Source organism: Podarcis liolepis (assembly GCF_965112155.1).
Source record: "Podarcis liolepis genome assembly, chromosome: 10".
NCBI lineage: Eukaryota > Metazoa > Chordata > Lepidosauria > Squamata > Lacertidae > Podarcis > Podarcis liolepis.
The window spans coordinates 57,700,773-57,717,806 of record NC_139562.1 but is presented as its reverse complement, the minus strand read 5'-3'; the positions used below and the strand labels follow the sequence as shown (position 1 = coordinate 57,717,806).

The 17,034-nt window shown below is 40.2% G+C and overlaps 1 protein-coding gene across 2 annotated transcripts in view; it reads right to left on the bottom strand.

Annotated features, from left to right (window-relative positions):
- Nucleotides 1–17,034, bottom strand: part of SLC2A13 (solute carrier family 2 member 13) — a 105,878-nt gene that overhangs the window by 44,573 nt on the left and 44,271 nt on the right. For both annotated transcript variants that reach the window (XM_083463530.1, XM_083463531.1), the window contains exon 5: nucleotides 86–249. In XM_083463530.1, the coding sequence (XP_083319656.1) occupies nucleotides 86–249 (164 nt within the window). The remainder of the gene's footprint in view (nucleotides 1–85; nucleotides 250–17,034) is intronic.

Genomic DNA, 17,034 nt, shown 5'->3' with positions numbered 1-17,034 from the left:
CTCAATAAACTTTCTTCTAAGCAGTCCATCTTGGCCTGAAACAACATGTCACACAATAATGAAGAGAACTAACACAAAGTTGTACCTGCTAAGCTTCCGAGGGTGAGTTTTCGCCGGCCCACTTTCTCAACAAGCCAGACTCCAACAAGAGTGAAAATGAAATTAGTGAATGCTGTCACTGCAGCAAGCCAAATTGCAAGCCGGTCATCTTGAACACCAGACATCTGCATAATGGTGGCACTGTAATACCTGAAATGTTAAATAAAAGAGAATAAAAAGCATTGCCCCTGATTTGGCCAATGATAAAATGATTTCATATATGGGTTTTCATTATGGAGAGTACTGTATGAGGTTTCTACATTTGGGCAGTTACAATGTAAAGGGAAGTTTTCCTTCTGCTCATACTTGCTGCATTTTGGGGAAGCCTTGCACCTTTTCTCTTGCATTCTAGAAAGTCTTGCTTATAATCTTTTCCCTGCTTTTGCACACACTGTACAGTTCTGTTCTAAACACCAAGACATTCTCTCCTTGCTCAGCTCACCCCAAGTTCATGATGACTTGTTCTTTATGCCTAGCTGACCACATTTACAGAACTTGATTGTTATATTGTTTCATGCCATATTAATCTCTAGTTACAATTTAATTAGGAGGCTTCATGCCTGTCTAGTTCCAGCTTCGATTCCCAGCCTTTACTCCATCGATGATAAATGATCACACATAATCCCCACCTCTCACATGTAATTCCCGCCTTATGCTTATGTATCAACCAATCAGCGACAAGCACACCTGTGGCAATGCTTGTAATATTCAATAAAAGAGGCTCTCAGGGTCCGCCCAGACAAACGCCTCATGTTACACCTGCCTCTCGTCTCCTATGATTTTTCATTCCTACAACAATGTTTTCTTTTACAATGGCACTAAGGAAGTGAACACGTCCTGTGCTTTGCTGGGCAGCTTGACTCAGGAGACTCCAGAAACTTGTTGCTTAAAAGGCTCTGAAATTTCCAACGCATGTCCTAGGAACACTGTTCTCCTGACACTCACAAATCCTTGTTGCTCTGAGGCCAGTTGGGGACAACCCTGGAGAGATCTTCCTACAGAAGAACATGAGAAAGGATGGAATGTTGCCATGGAGAATGTGACACCAATTAAGAGTGTGAATTCATAATAAACTTAAGAATTAAAAACTCTTAATTGCTATTCTCCACTCCTGTAAGAAGGACAGATCCTGAAGCTGAGGCTCCAATACTTTGGCCACCTCATGAGAAGAGAAGACTCCCTGGAAAAGACCCTGATGTTGGGAAAGATGGAGGGCACAAGGAGAAGGGGACGACAGAAGACGAGATGGTTGGACAGTGTTCTTGAAGCTACCAACATGAGTCTGACCAAACTGCGGGAGGCAGTGGAAGACAGGAAGGCCTGGCGTGCTCTGGTCCATGGGGTCACGAAGAGTTGGACACGACTAAACAACTAAACAACAACTCCTGTAAGTTAAATTATAATTTCTATACTGCCATTCATCAGGGAATCACAAGACAGTTTACAATATAAAAACATAAAAATACATTGCATAGTAATAAACTAAAACAGTTTAAAAGGGCATAGATTGTTTAATCAGCCAAAGGCCTGGGAAAAGAGGAATGTTTTTGCCTCGTGCCTAAAGATATGTAATGAAGGTGCCAAGTGAGTATCCCTGGGGAGAGTAATCCACAAGTGGGGAGCCACTGCTGATGGGAAGTTCTGCTTCTGCACATGAGTCTGGCAAACCGCTCTAAGCTGAAGCATTCCTTCCTCATCCACCCTAGAATGTTTAGTTCACATTGAGTTCATGAAACATCGTACCCTGACCTGTTCTTAATGCATGGTTGACCACATCTACGGAATGCGATTGTTATGCTCTTTTAAGTTTTGCAATATCAATCACTAGTAATAGTTTAATAAGGAGGTTTTCATACCTGTCCAACCATGTGTTCCCTTTCCCAACCTTTAATCTATTGATGATTAATGCCTATATGCAACCCTTGCATTGTATTTGTGTTAACCAATCAGCAACAAGCACATATGTGGCAATGCTGTAATATTCAATAAAAGGGACTTCCCGAGACATGCTCGGCAGATGCCTCCCATATGACACTTGTCATTCGTCTGTCGCTTATTTCAACCCAACACACTGCAGAAAAGGCCCATTCTCATGGTGCCACCCTCTGGACCTCTTGTGGAGGAGGAACACAAAGAAGGGCCTTTGATGACGACAAAAGACTCTTCCAGTGTCTATACTGCATTCAAACAAAATGTGTTGCTGTTGCAGGCGATAAAAGTGCTTGTCACTAGTGGGTCTGCTGAGCCGTCTATTTAGTACACATTTCAAAATAACTGAATTTAACAAGTGCTATAAACTTTTAGGGGGTCTGAAATCTTATGCTTAGACATGACCAATTTAAGCCAACCTTCCTTTTTGTCCTAAACGGCTGGTAGTGTGTTCTTATGACACGATTGCATGTCAAATTTCGAAATGGATTTCTAAATTACTACTACAAATGCTATCACTCTGAAATACTTCAGTGAGAATTATTTAAGCATTCAAATTCTTGATTCCAAATTGCAAAATCTTTCAAGTTTTGATGAAGTCACCAGCAAACAAAATGCTGCAGTCCAGCTTTCATTTTAAGTTTGCACCTCATTTGTATGAAATGCCATCTCATCAACACACAAAGATTTTATGATCCAAAGAAACGTAATGGTTGTGATCTTTTGTTCTGCTATAACTGAAATATCCTGGAATCACCAAATCATTTCTATTTTACCATCACGTAAAATACCAAAGGATGCTGGTACTTTCAAAGCCTCTCAGAGCCAATTCCTCCTTTCTGCTCATGTTTTTTTCCTTATTATTACATTAGTCCTTCTCCTCCTGCTTTCAGGGCAGGGGTCTGATTGCAGATCCAATTTATCTGTGCTTTCCACAAGAAAACTGTGACAAAGCTTCCATTTAGCCTTCTATTCACAAGAAAGGGTCTCTATTGTTTAGACACAATCTTAAACCATGGTGAATTCGTCCCTATTTCATATGCTCCCTTCTTCCCTGACACAGCCATGAGCGGATTGGCAGGGTCTGCATCTGTTTCAAGATAACCAGAATTATTCATTATATCTGAACTCAGAAAAGCAGTGGTTAATCTTAACTATGGTTTAAGGCAGGGATGGGGAAACTCTGTGGCCCTCCAGATATTATTGGATTTGAATTTCCTTCACCATGGCAACACATGGAGGGCCACAGCTCCTCCATCCCAGTGCAAGACTAACCAGAGTTGCCTGAAAGCAGAAACAAGAGCTTCCAATCTCTTTGCAGCTACACCAGAGCAGCAGAAAAGAGAAATATGGGCACTCCAGCCTAGTGCACATAATGCTAAGCCATAAGTATGTCTGGGATAAATCACTATCAGTTCCTGACTATGACAAAAGTCTAACTGATTAAACTTCATTTTCAAGCATAGTTGGCAAACAGACAGCTGCTACCTGCTCAACTAAGGACACTTAAAAGAAAAACTGTTCTTGATAGAAGTCCTCTCAGATGCTCCAACTTTTAAATTGAAAACGATTCCAGTGGACAAGCCACGGCTCCTTATATTTCTCAGAGTTGGTAGCAGAGACCGCCAGAGGGAGCCCTCACAATAAACAGTATACTTCTGAGGAAGTGGTGGTTTTGAGACATTCTCTCACCTATAAGTATCAGCTCTGTATGTAGCACAAGCAACCATGCTTTCACATGATGGAATGAACAGACTAAGTATCCTAGGCTAGGAACACAATTCAGGAACAAGAGACACACTGGAACTGGGACAAAAAAGGAGACAAGACTAAGGTCTACAGGCAAATTAGACAAAGGCTGAAAGGCAGACCTTTAAAATGTGTTTACAGGAGTGAAAAGGTAAATTTTATATATCAATGTATTTCAGAACAATCACCACTCTTTCCCTTTTTCAAATGTTCCTGCTCACTACATATTGACATTTCAGTAATATGCGCTTGTTAGTCCCTTTCCTCCTATGAATTACATCTGGCTCAAAATTACTGCCTGCGATTTTTAATCCTCAATCTGAAATCTTAAACTACTTCTTTGGATGTCACTGTGTCACTGCAGGTAAGAGAAAGAGGAAATCCCAAATGTCAGTATCATTCATAATTTAGATTTTCTGTTTAGCTCATCAAACTGCTGGATATGAAACCCAAACAACTGAACGCTGTGCTTCCTCAGTGAAAATGATGCTGTCATCCTCTTAGTTTCTTAACTCTGTAATTATTTAACCTTCATAGTATACCTCCTCTCTTTATAGGAGGAGCATCTTTTGCAAACTCATTCTTAATGAAGTTGGCTTTTCCGTGGTTTGACAGACTTTTCAATCACAGTTAAATAGGATGAATGTTCCCAGTGCAAAACCACCTTTCAGCAGTTACAGTAGTTTCTCTTTCAGAGCCATGATATTGTTACATACCTTTTACAATGCAAAAATAGCAGGAGCAAAATTTTAACACATTAACACAGTTTAGGAAAGTGTCTAGGAAACCGCTTTCTCCACAACTTGTAACTCAACTGCGAACTCAGCTCAAGGCAAAATGATACCACAAGCAGCACTCTAGCAAAATTGTTAAAGCTTTAGAAAAGAACTGAAGCAGTTTTATAACTGACTCATGTACCTTCTTCTGCCTTCACAATACCAATTCTTATGGGACTATTTTATCCATTTGGCTCCAAAAATGGCATATTGTAGAAACACAGTGAGATACTGAAATTCAAAATGCTGTTCAAATATGACTGTGCTTAACCAAATCAGGTTTATGTTGTTAATATATACAATTCCTGTCAGAAGGAGAGGGGAAGATTGAAGCACACAAGTCGGTTGATTCACATTATGCTAAAACCCTGTATCTGAACCCAGCTATTGGCTATTCTTCGCCTCCATTTCTGCAAATCAGAAAACAGTGCTGCTATCTTGCAAATTTTGCAACCATTGAGCCCAGGTTAGTCTCACACAAACCAAAGGAACATTTTACAAGGCAGTGATATATGACAAGAACGAGAGGGGTGGAGGGGAAAAATCACTGAACTGAAAGTGTTCCATTTAAAGCTTGGTAACTGAAAAAAAGCTGAACATAAAGAGTACAGTCCATTCATTATGTGCAGCAAGATATTTCTTTCCTGAGTAGCAAAAACTGTCCCACAACCGTTTCAACTCGTGAGGTTAAAAATCAGTTTATCAGCCCACAATGGTCTTGTAATATATTAATGGATAGTGTATTTAATATAGTCATGCATACTTACTTTCATGATCCTGTAAATTTCTTAAGGATTATTGAATTTATTTTTTCCCTTTAGGGCAAATGAGGCTAACTTGTAACTGCTAGGTGTGGCTGATGGGAGTTGAACAGGTTAGCCACTCCTGCTTAAAGGTAACACATTCACCATCTTGCCGGGCTTTTGCACATGCACATCAGTATAGAAAATTTCCTGAAGTTCTGAGAAGAAAGCAACACATACACTAGCTCAGTTCAGACCATCCTGTAGCCCAAACCATGATATGATGGATCAGGAACAAGCTGGTGGGCCATATACTACCTCTCTCCACTATATGCAACTCCACTTTCTATTTCCGGCCTTGATATTGACATGCTGCTGTGATGTCCCAGTTAGCAAACTATGCTTTACTCCTTTCCATTCAAACCAGAACCAGTTTGGAGCATCATCTAAATTGCTTCAGTAATGCTTTCTGTGACAATATAACCATGTTCAATCCTTAATGTGGTTTTCGAATCCATTTGCTGAGACAAAATCCTCGTCTAGTGGCTACCACACAGCTATTCTTAAACTCTTCCTTGATTTTCCAGATAGCTTGATAAAGGTGCAGCCATGTATGAGTATCTCTTAGTTCAAGTCAAGTATAGGGAATCATGCTAAACCACTTAACTTGTATCTCTTTTTTTACTTCTACCTCTTTCATCAGAGTGCTTATTAATCTTTGCTACTCTTCTCTCAGATGTGGCGTGTCTTCCTCTGCTGCACATCTACACAATCTTTAAACAGAATGGATTGTGCCTCATCCATTCCAGTACTCCGTTGTATTTATTGCTTTTGGTGAAAGGTCTAGCAAATTTAACAGTTACAATAAATAAATGAATACAATAATATGAAACATTAAACCAATTTAAGGGCTATGTTCAGGTGGAATTCAATTGCATACCAACAAATCCAGGTTGTGCAACTAAAGGTGATTTGGTGCTCTTGTGTAGTAAACCCCCTTTCCACCAAAATTGAACATTTTGCTGAAGGAGAGTGACAGGAAAATGTGCTAGAAAGTGTGGGATAACCATTGCTTGACACAACATTTTATAACCTCCCGGCAACTAGAACTGATGCTCAGTCTAACCTTGTCTAACCTCCCCACAAACACTGTTGAACATTTGTTTGAACAAACAGGAAGTCTGAAAACAATCCAAGATTATGTCACTACCGTGTGTTAATCACCAGTACGGATTGAAACACCATTTTATCAGCTAAGGCAATCTGCTGCAGAGTAAATAGACATCTCTCCTATAAACCTTATCCTAATTTCTTAGTGACAATAGCAAAAGAGGGCAACACAGCAGGCCACCTATTTACTGATATCATTTAGCAAAGGGAAAAAAATCACAGCCAACTTTGGTGAGAAATTGTTATTATTATTACTGGAAATTTTATAATGCAACTAAACAAACTGCCAATGGTGCATTACCCACAGTACAAATAAGACAACAAGGACATAAAAAAATGAAAAATCAAGAAACATGTCCGCACTCAATAAAGAAACAGGCAAGACAACAGGACACACCTGTGTATTTCTACTGCTAGATTGGTATGGTTATGCTTGTGAAGTGAAGGCACAAGACTGGGGGTTGGTCATCAGGTGAGCTGCGCACAGGTGAGCTGAAGCAAGCTGCTGGCTAGCCCTGTGGAGCTTCCTTTTATTGAGACAAATATGCAAACCAGGCAGATACATTTTGGGCTGTGACCTTTACACATCTTCCGTCCCGAGATTGTGGGGTGGTACAAAGTTATTTTGGCACCTGTTTCCACAGCGTCATTTTCCCCTTGCACAGTGTATGATGAAGGAGACAAAAGGTCTCAGAGACAAAGGTTACAGACAGGACACCACAGACTGCTGAGACCGCAAAAGGTCAGACAGAGGGTACGATGTTCTAGACAGCCGTGACTTTGTCTGTGAGGGGGAGTATGCTACGCACCCCAGGGTCACACGTGCAGGCAGACTGTGGCTGCCTGTTGGTGGGGAAGTGTGCTCCCTCCGGACCCCACTGCCCACTCCGCGATATCCCTACACTTGAATCCTGAACAGAACATTCACAATATTCAGGCATTCTTGGTGGGGACATGGGAGACAGCCTTATCAGTGTTCTGCTCCCAGGCTTCTGGGAACTCCTTCCCTAAAGAAGCTAGACCAGCTTCCTCCTTGCTGTCCTACTGGCAGGTCAGTACTTTCTTGTTGCCACAGGCTTTTGGGAACTGATTGCTTTTAATTAAAGAGCTGGTGCCCTGCTGTTTTTATTGTAGTCACTGGTATGTTTTTAAACGGATCTTATATATGTATATAGTTTTAATTCTATCAATTATATTTTAATTATTGATATTCTGATTTTTTGAGAGGTTCTTGTTTTTAATCTGTAAGCCGCCTTGAGTCCCATAAGAGAAATAGGCGAAGTATAAATGTACGTATATTATTATTATTATTATTAATAATAATAATAATAATAATAATATACATTGTAATGGACTAAGACAAATAAATTCCACCACAATTAATTGTGGTGACAAAAGCATACTAGAGGCAATACATCTAGAATAAAGACGCCAGACCTCTCCAAAAAGAAAAATTGTACACTTTGAATATTATTATTCAGCACCAGAGGCACTGTAAAATATCATAGATGAGATTTTCATGTTCAGAACACATATCCCCAATACAAAAATGTTGGGCGTGCTAGAAAGCCCCTGTGCTGTTTTCAATGATAAGCTAGTCAACACAATGTATGCTGTTGTTTGTGGGCAAACTAGTATTCAGATCAAACATACCTTTGAAAGCTAGAATTATCCACCCCTTGGAGTTACTGACATGTCAAATCAAAAGAACATAGAATCATAGAGTTGGAAGAGACCACAAGGGCCATCGAGTCCAACCCCCTGCCAAGCAGGAAACACCATCAGAGCACTCCTGACATATGGTTGTCAGGCCTCTGCTTAAAGACCTCCAAAGAAGGAGACTCCACCACACTCCTTGGCAGCAAATTCCACTGTCGAACAGCTCTTACATGGGAGGAGCAAAGCACCTGCCTCATGCTTTGGGCTTAATGTTATGTGCAAATGTGGTGGTTATGTTCACCTGTCTTTTACTAGAACCCCAAGTTACCCAGTGCAGAAGACATGCACTGACGCCCTTTTCATGAGTTTGAGAACCCTCAACGTTCGCCAATGAAAGGCTCCCCATTTCAGATGGTTGCCTCCTAGTGAGAGAAGGGAGAGCAAGTCATGCCATGCATATTTTGTTTTGTTTAATACTCAATTGTCACAGTGCAGCTAAACTAAAACTGTGTGGATAAGGCCAATATATAGTTTGGTCATTAGGTGGTACTGGACTAAGTTGTAAATGGGCAGAGTTGGAAATGGGCAGACGGTTTCCTGTTCTTATTTAAGGTATATAACAAAGCTCTTGTCTAGCTTTTGGACTGGTAGATAAATCAAGCCATGGTACCTTAAAATTACACATTCTATGTCCCCCTCCCCCCTGCCAACATGCCTTACAATGATGACATAGTAAAAAAATAGAAAAGACTGCACAATTCCTCAACATTATGAAAATGCATTAGCGCACAGACTTCTTTGCATACAGAGCGTTATCCCCTAATGAAATCATTCTCTTGAACCAAATTATTCTTGAACAGCCTAGTGAAGGTATTTAAAATTCTGGGAACACTTCAAGTTTAAGTTCACACACAGAAACCATCTCATTATTTTCTCCTTTTTCAACTTTTAATTAAATGTGCTACATCAGTAATATTTACCTTGCATAAATTAACTTTTTAAAAGAAACACGTCTAAACTTTTAGGACTGCTTAATTAACACCAGTAAGAGCCACCAGCCTAAAACCAGACAATTCCTGGGAATACTGGTTTTCTTTTCATAATCAAACATTGAGATATTATATTAGACTAATTATATATAAAGAATATAAATGCATATCTTTAGGTGCCCACCAATCTTAAATTTTAAAGCAACAGGCATAGTTGTTAGTTCTGAATAGCATTTTTGTGTATGTGTATATTTATTAAAATATTAAAATATTTAGAACCCACTCTCTATCCAAATATTTCAGGGTAGGGGCACACTAGTAATTAAAACAATCCAACTACAGTGGTGCCCCGCAAGACGAATGCCTCGCAAGACGGAAAACTCGCTAGACGAAAGGGTTTTCCATTTTTTGAGCTGCTTCGCAAGACGAATTTCCCTATGGGCTTGCTTCACAAGACGAAAAACAAAAACGTCTTGCAAGTTTGTTTCCTTTTTCTTAACACTCTTAATACAGTTGCGACTTGTATTTTTGAGGTTTTTGAAGACTTTGGTGATTTTTGAAGCTTTTCCAAAACTTCTTTTAAACTTTGAAAACTTTTTTTTTGGGGGGGGTTGGATTTTGGGTTGGGGTGTTTGGAATTCAAGGACTTGGTGTTGGGGAGGGGTTTGCAAGAATCTGGAAGCTTGTGTGTTTTCCCCCTGCATTTTTATGATTTTCTGTGACCATTGGGCCACTCTGCTGTTTTTTTAAAAAAATTCTGGATTTGAATTTCTGTGTGGTGGGCGGCTGGGGGAACAGTTGGGGAGGGGGTTCTTCAGCAAAAAGGAAAAAGTGGAAGAGGAACCTTCTTCGAGTTGTCCCCCAGAGTCTTAGAAAATGTACTGTACACTTTGTTGATTTTTAAATGTTTTTCTGTCATGTTTAGAAACTTAATTTATTGTTCCTTCAGTTTTTGAAATGCTCTTTACAGTATGTGTGACTTTAAAGAGCACTTAATAAACTCTTGTTGTACCAAATTTGGCTTTGTTTGGACTTTTTTTGACGATAGGAACGCATTAATTGAATTTCAATGCATTCCTACGGGATTTCGTGCTTCGCAAGACGAAAAATTCGCTAGACGAAAAAACTCGCGGAATGAATTAATTTCGTCTTGCGAGGCACCACTGTACGAATCAGGAGTTGATATAAGAAATAACTTTTAACACGCAGTGACAATCATTACAAAAATAAGCTGTGAAACTAACAGTTACTGAAGCTTCAGTATGCTTAAATATCATAGTGTAGATTGCTCCCATGGTCCTGAGTAAATATCATTGCAGCAGGCTGTGTACAATGCATTTACTAAATACATTTATGGGGCTATCTGTTTAGCCCATTTTAGTGTTGGCTAAGTTCTAAAATCTTCCTGGAAGTTTTAACTGTGTATTGACAAATGTACTTTTTTCTGACTGACGGTCGAATAAAAAGGTTGATGATGATTTACTAAATACATTCAGTGGGGCCAAGAGGTGGCTCATGACCTATAGCAGACTTGATCCCGAGTTTTCATGTTACTCACATACATTATGAAAGAGCATCTGGGTCATGCATTTCTTCAGCATAGTTGCCTAGAGACCGTTTCGCCATCTGCAGCAACAATCTAGACCCGTGCGAGTTAAAGGCTTTTATGCATTTACTTAGGCATACACCTCATGCAAACCGCCTGCAAATCAGGTTACATATTGCTATTCCTTTGGTCCACGGATATTATCTACCACTCACTACACATGAGGAAGAAAGTGAAGCTATCCATTGGGCAGTGAAGGTTAATGTCATTACTTTCTATGCATTACCTAACCTAGGAAGGTAGCCCATATAGCAGAAGGAAAACTCTGATCCGAAACCTCTACTGCTTTGAGGAATTATCTTCAGGAAAAGAAAAGGCGAAATAGTCAATTCTACACAAATCCAGAGTCCCTAAAATAGTTGGATGGCACCTTGTACACCTCCTTCTGGCAACTCCTGCAGCCCAGCTGGTGCCAAACGTATTGCTGTGTGTAATGAGTATGGGTTGCTCGTGCGTAAGTTGCCACCTCTCCTGGCTATGTTGCCTGGTTAAACCTTTCTGTCTGGACAGCCCTTCACTTCGTGGCTGCCTCAGTCGCTAGCAGAATCCGTCAGTGGGCGTTTCTTAAACCTTTTCCAACATAAAAGTTGTTTGACGCCAAGTCTCCTCCTACTCTCCCTGCGCGGAAGTCTTCTGCGCAGGGAGGGCGTGGGTAGCGGAGGACCCGTGCTCTCCCCGCTGGTGTCCGGTGAAGAGTCCTGGAGCCCTCTCGCCGATTCCCCCATCTGCCCCTCTATATCCCTGGTGTTGCGCTGATTTGCTTCCCCATCTGCGGAGCTGCCTCTCTCCCTGCTGGGCCCTTCTCCAGCATCATTTGAGAGCCTTCCCTCCGCCTCTAGCTCTGATGTCAGTTCCCTGACACTGTGCTTTCCTTTGGACCACATCAATGAAGCCAAGAGAGGGGGGATTTTGTCATCTGGGCAGCCCCAGACCTCCATATACCCTGCCCAGGCTTGGACTCTAGGGGGGTCCCTTTGGTGCTGCTAATGCAGAAGTTTGTCTTCGCCCCCCAGAAGCACACTCCATTGTCTTTCGAGAGAGACAGTGTTGCCAACACCAACAATTACATAAGTACCGTATTTTTCGCTCTATAAGACGCACCAGACCACAAGACGCACCTAGTTTTTGGAGGAGGAAAACAAGAAGACAACCGAGGTTTGACTGTACTAATTTTCCTAAAATTGATGAATGTTTAGGTGGGGGTGACTGCTGGATGCTAAGGTCAAGTGAGTTGCTTGAAGTGTTGAAACATTTTTGTTGCTTAAAAATTCTTAAACCTACACTTTCCCGGAAGGGTTATTTGATTTTACCACACCCACACCAAACATTAATTCAATCTGGGGGGTATTTTTGCCCCATCCCCACAAAATGTACCAAAAATTACTATTTAGGCCCTGGTAGTTAACTGCATAGTAATATTAATGTGTATGCCATCTGAGTACTAATTAGGCAGCATCCGCTCCTGATACACACAAACTTAAAATGTTTGCTTCTGCTCCATCTGTTTTGGCATATTATTCAGTGATCATGGGAACCTACAAAGAAAATGTCTGGCAGCTACAAATCCCAGAATTTAACTTCCGGAAGTTATGATCAAGAACAACCAACATCCACAGCCTTGTTAATTGTCTCAGGATGCTTCATTGTATACACATCTTGAAGTAGCAATATTCCCTCTATTTCTGACAATGCAATCTATACCTTCAAGCGTTCCAAAATGTCCCTTCCTAAGGTGAGGAGGCTGCTCAGAGATGAGGGCTTTGAAAGCATGTGCTGGGCCAGTCCGTAGTTCCCTCTCACTTAAAAGGAAGGGTTATCAAGGCAAGGAACAGGCTGGCTGATAGCCATCCCAACTTTCAGCCGCCTCTCCTCAAAGAAAATGTGTAAACCTTCATTCTTTACACCAACATAAATTGTTTAGAGGAAATCTGGACTGAATATGGCCTGGAAAATGTTTAAAAGTAAGTCAAATCCAGGGTTGTCACCTTATTGCTATATTTTGCGATACAGAATGTGGAAAATCATGACTATTAGGGGATTTGAAGAACTGGAAGGGAAATGGAGTAACAGAATTGAGGCAGGTCTACAGACAGATGGGGGGAAGGGTTAGGATTCTGGTGTGACCAAGGCCAGAACAGGGCCCAGATTCTTTTCCTTTCTTTCTTTCTTTCTTTCTTTCTTTCTTTTTTAAAAAGGTTGACCAGACATTTCTGAAGAAAGTTAGCACACAACATGCAGATGTAGCCATTATGATTCAGCACTCAGGCAGCACAATTGCAAATGACCATCGCTTAACCACTGTTGCTGAGCATTAAGAGGAAGAAATGTGGATGCCCTCATCTGTGATTTGGGAAGGGTCCCTCCCAGAGCTAAGAAAGAAAGAAAGAAAGAAAGAAAGAAAGAAAGAAAGGCAGGCAGGAGGAGGATACTGGGGTATGCTTGTTAGAGCACCTTCCTCATTATCATTTCATTCATTCAATGTGCTGTCTTTGCAGAATAAAACACAATTGGTATGCTTTACTCAGAAGTAGCTCTGTTGAAATAAATGAGGCTTCCTTCCTACTGGGGGTAAATGATATGACAGGAATTTCAGTTTCTGCCCACTATATTTATTAATGTGTGTGTGCTTTTCTGCACTTATTTTTCTGAACATGTCTTTCTCAACTCTGCATTTAAGCACTAGACCCCAATCTGCATATTTTGGAGCACATTTTAAAGACTCCTTGACAGAAATGAGCTCTTCAATTAAATCATTAAATTAACTGGCTCTATATCAAAAATACTACAAATCCAAGAGGCAAACACAGAAGAAGCCATAAAGACACGGCCAAATTAATTTTAATCACACTGCCTCAAGTATGCATATGCTTTTTGCACACTCATTTACCCTCTTGGATGCATGGATGCTTAGAATACACACAACCAATAAACTACACTGGTTAAATTGGTGACAACAAGCAAGAGGTCGTTGGACTGTCATGCTGGACTCTGTGCCTGTAACTAGGCATAATTACATATTAAATCCAAGTGGTCAGAGCTCCACTGTTCTATCATGCATAAAGAATAAAAGTATGTGAAAAGGGCTACTGTATAGAAAGATAAGACTATCGACATAGCATTCTGGGATATATTCCACTGCCCCCAGCTTGCAATCCCTCAATCATCTTTGCTGAAGCAGACCCAGACAGAATAGAATGTGATTCAGGAGGTACTGCCTAAGGAATAAACAATAAACTTTAAATACAGACAACACACACACTTCAAGGAGATCAGCATATTATCCATGGCACATTTCAGAGAGCTGAAAAATTTCATCATTTCAAAAAATCCCATTTGGATCCGATCAATATCAAACTTTCATTAAAAACGCTGGAGCTACATGTGAATGCAGCAGTTTTCTGGCTTTCATTAGAAGTTTTTCAACTTTATGAGTGTGGAGAAATTCTAATCACAAAAGTGAAAAATACCTTAAAATATAATCCAATATAATCCATTACAAATAAACCATTGCCATAATTTCATCAAATCAGGTTATAAACTAAATATTTGGATTTGCAAAAGACAATATTTTAAATAATTGTTGCAATGCAAATAAGGATTAATAAAAGTGTTTTGCTCTTTGTGGCTACTCTGACCTTATCACTAAATATAATTCAGGAATGATTAAGAACTCAGTTATTTCATTATTGCCTTTATGTTAATCAAAACCATCTCAACCATGGTCTCAAAGGGGTCCATCATCTAAGACTGTGTATTCTGGAAGTTACACAAAGGGATCCAAAGGGCTGGAAAGAAGGGGGGAGTCGTAGCAAATATGACCAATGTTCAGGATCAATGAGAGTTGTAGTTCAGCAACCTAAAGAGCCCCACACCTATTAGAATTTTAAAGCCTACAGAAAATGACTGAGGCTGTAATCTTATTCCACTTACTTGGAAATAAATTCTATTCAACTTAATAGGTTTACATGTAGTTTACATGTAGAGGATTGCACTATAAAATGTGTTTTTTTTTTTAATTTCAGACTCTTTGAATGAGATGCTGCCCAAAGAGAAAATTCTAGACAGTTTTGCTTGACCCAGTTTTTTTGTTTATTTAAAAAATAAAGAGAACAGTTAATATAAGAATTTAATATCTCTGTTTTTGTTAATCACTGCAATATATTTAATTTTTATATATTTAATCAGGCAAAACGTAACAGCTATTTCTACCTCTGAGCTACAATTTCCTTATCAGATTATTTTTCTCACATGAGAGAATGATTAGATCTCCAAACTTAATTAATCCCATAGGAAAAAAGGAACAAAAAGGAATATACAAAGATTTTTTGCAAAAAAGGGTTCACCTCTGAAAATGTAGTAGTCCAAACCTACTTATGTTTCTGAACAATTCAGTTGACTTTTACAAGACTACTTCAAATCAAAATATATGTGAAACATTTTCCAATTATGTGTGTGTCACTCACAGCAACTATTCTACTATAATGGACATATTTAAGATGAAGTAGACACAGCAAGAGGAGGGTGAAATGATTCAAAATGAGAGCATATTTCCCAAGAGAACTGTCCTATTTTACTAATAAGCCACACTCCACTCCCAGGCACATTACACACATCACATCTCATAATGCATTTCGCTGTCTGTGTATGTGTTTTCTAAATGGGGGGAGAGGAACTCCACATATAAACTTGTTACAGGGTAAATGGTAGGAAGTAATGAATGATGAACAGCTACTGGTAGGGCAAGCAGTGAACCCACCCAGAACTACAACATCTGTAACACACTTAAGTCCTGGACACAAGGGACATATCAAAACACAACCTCCAGGAGCCCATAGTTTTAAGATTTCCAAAGAAGGCAAACCTCAAGAGCAGCAGAAGTCATAATGATCCCTCTTCACTAGGCTACTGTTGCTAAAGACTAATAATGATAATAATAATAATTTTTATTTATACCCCGCCCTCCCCAGCCAAGGCCGGGCTCAGTGCAGCTAACAACCAATAATAAAAACAAGTTGATTGAAATACAACTTAAAAAACAAGATTAAAATACAACATTAAAACATTAAAACATTAAAATGCAGCCTCATCACAGGAGGAGAAAGGAAAAAAGAAAGAGGGGGAGGGAATCAAAGTGATTCCAAGCCAAAGGCCAGGCGGAACAATTCTGTCTTACAGGCCCTGCGGAAAGAAATCAGATCCTGCAGGGCCCTGGTCTCATGAGGCAGAGCGTTCCACCAGGCCGGAGCCAGTGTTGAAAAGGCCCTGGCTCTGGTTGAAGCTAATCTAACTTCTTTAGGGCCCGGGACCACTAGGGTGTTGCTATTTATGGACCTTGAGGCTCTTCGTGGGGCATACTGGATATAAATTATAAAATATAAATTAACATGCCACATAGACTTTTCAGGAACGAATGCATATGAAAACTGCCACATGATTTATTGTTAGCGTCGCCTGCAGCAACCAAGCAGGCAACTTGCTGCACTGGCAATAATCCTCTCTTCTCCAAGAGCCACCAAGGTCATAGATGTGCTAGTAAAGGTAAAGGAACTCTGGATGGTTAAGTCTAGTCAAAGGCGACTATGGGGTGCAGCGCTCATTTCACTTTTTAGGCCGAGGTGTTTGTCCACAGCTTTCTGGGTCATGTGGCCAGCATGACTAAATCACTACTGCACGGAGGACTGTGACGAGTGCCAGAGTGCATAGTGGTACCTACCAATCTACTTGCACTGGTATGCTTTTGAACTGCTAGGTTGGCAGAAGCTGGGGCAGAGTTGGCATAGAGGAGCGATATTCCTTCCTCCCCAGACTCTCTATACCTTGCTATTCAAGCAGGTACCTTCTCAGAGACTATTCATAAGCTATCAGATCACATGTAAGAGATATGTAAAGAAGGCTCCTCCTACTTCTTGTTCAGGAGAACTGATAGGTAAGATGCCTTTCAGGGGTAGATTAGAAAGATACGCAGTTCCCAAACTGGATAGGGAATTTGGTTTCTTGTGCAAGAATAATATTTTTTTGTCATTTCTAGCTAAGCTTTAATATTCTTCAAAAGGTGTTAGCCAGCTTATATATTGCACCGAGGGGTGGGGAGAATAAAGAAATGCTACAGGCAACATTTTGTTGAAGCATTAAGAATACAAAATACCACAAGGGGCACTATCCTCTATCATATTTTAGTCAAATTTTTGAATGGATCCAGTATCCCTTTCATCTTGCTATTGTCGTTGTAGAGAAATACTGAAGGAGAGTCTTAGAAGTGAGAATGTTCAGTTAACACGAAAAGACCGACTGTGGGCTGTCACAGTCGTCAAACA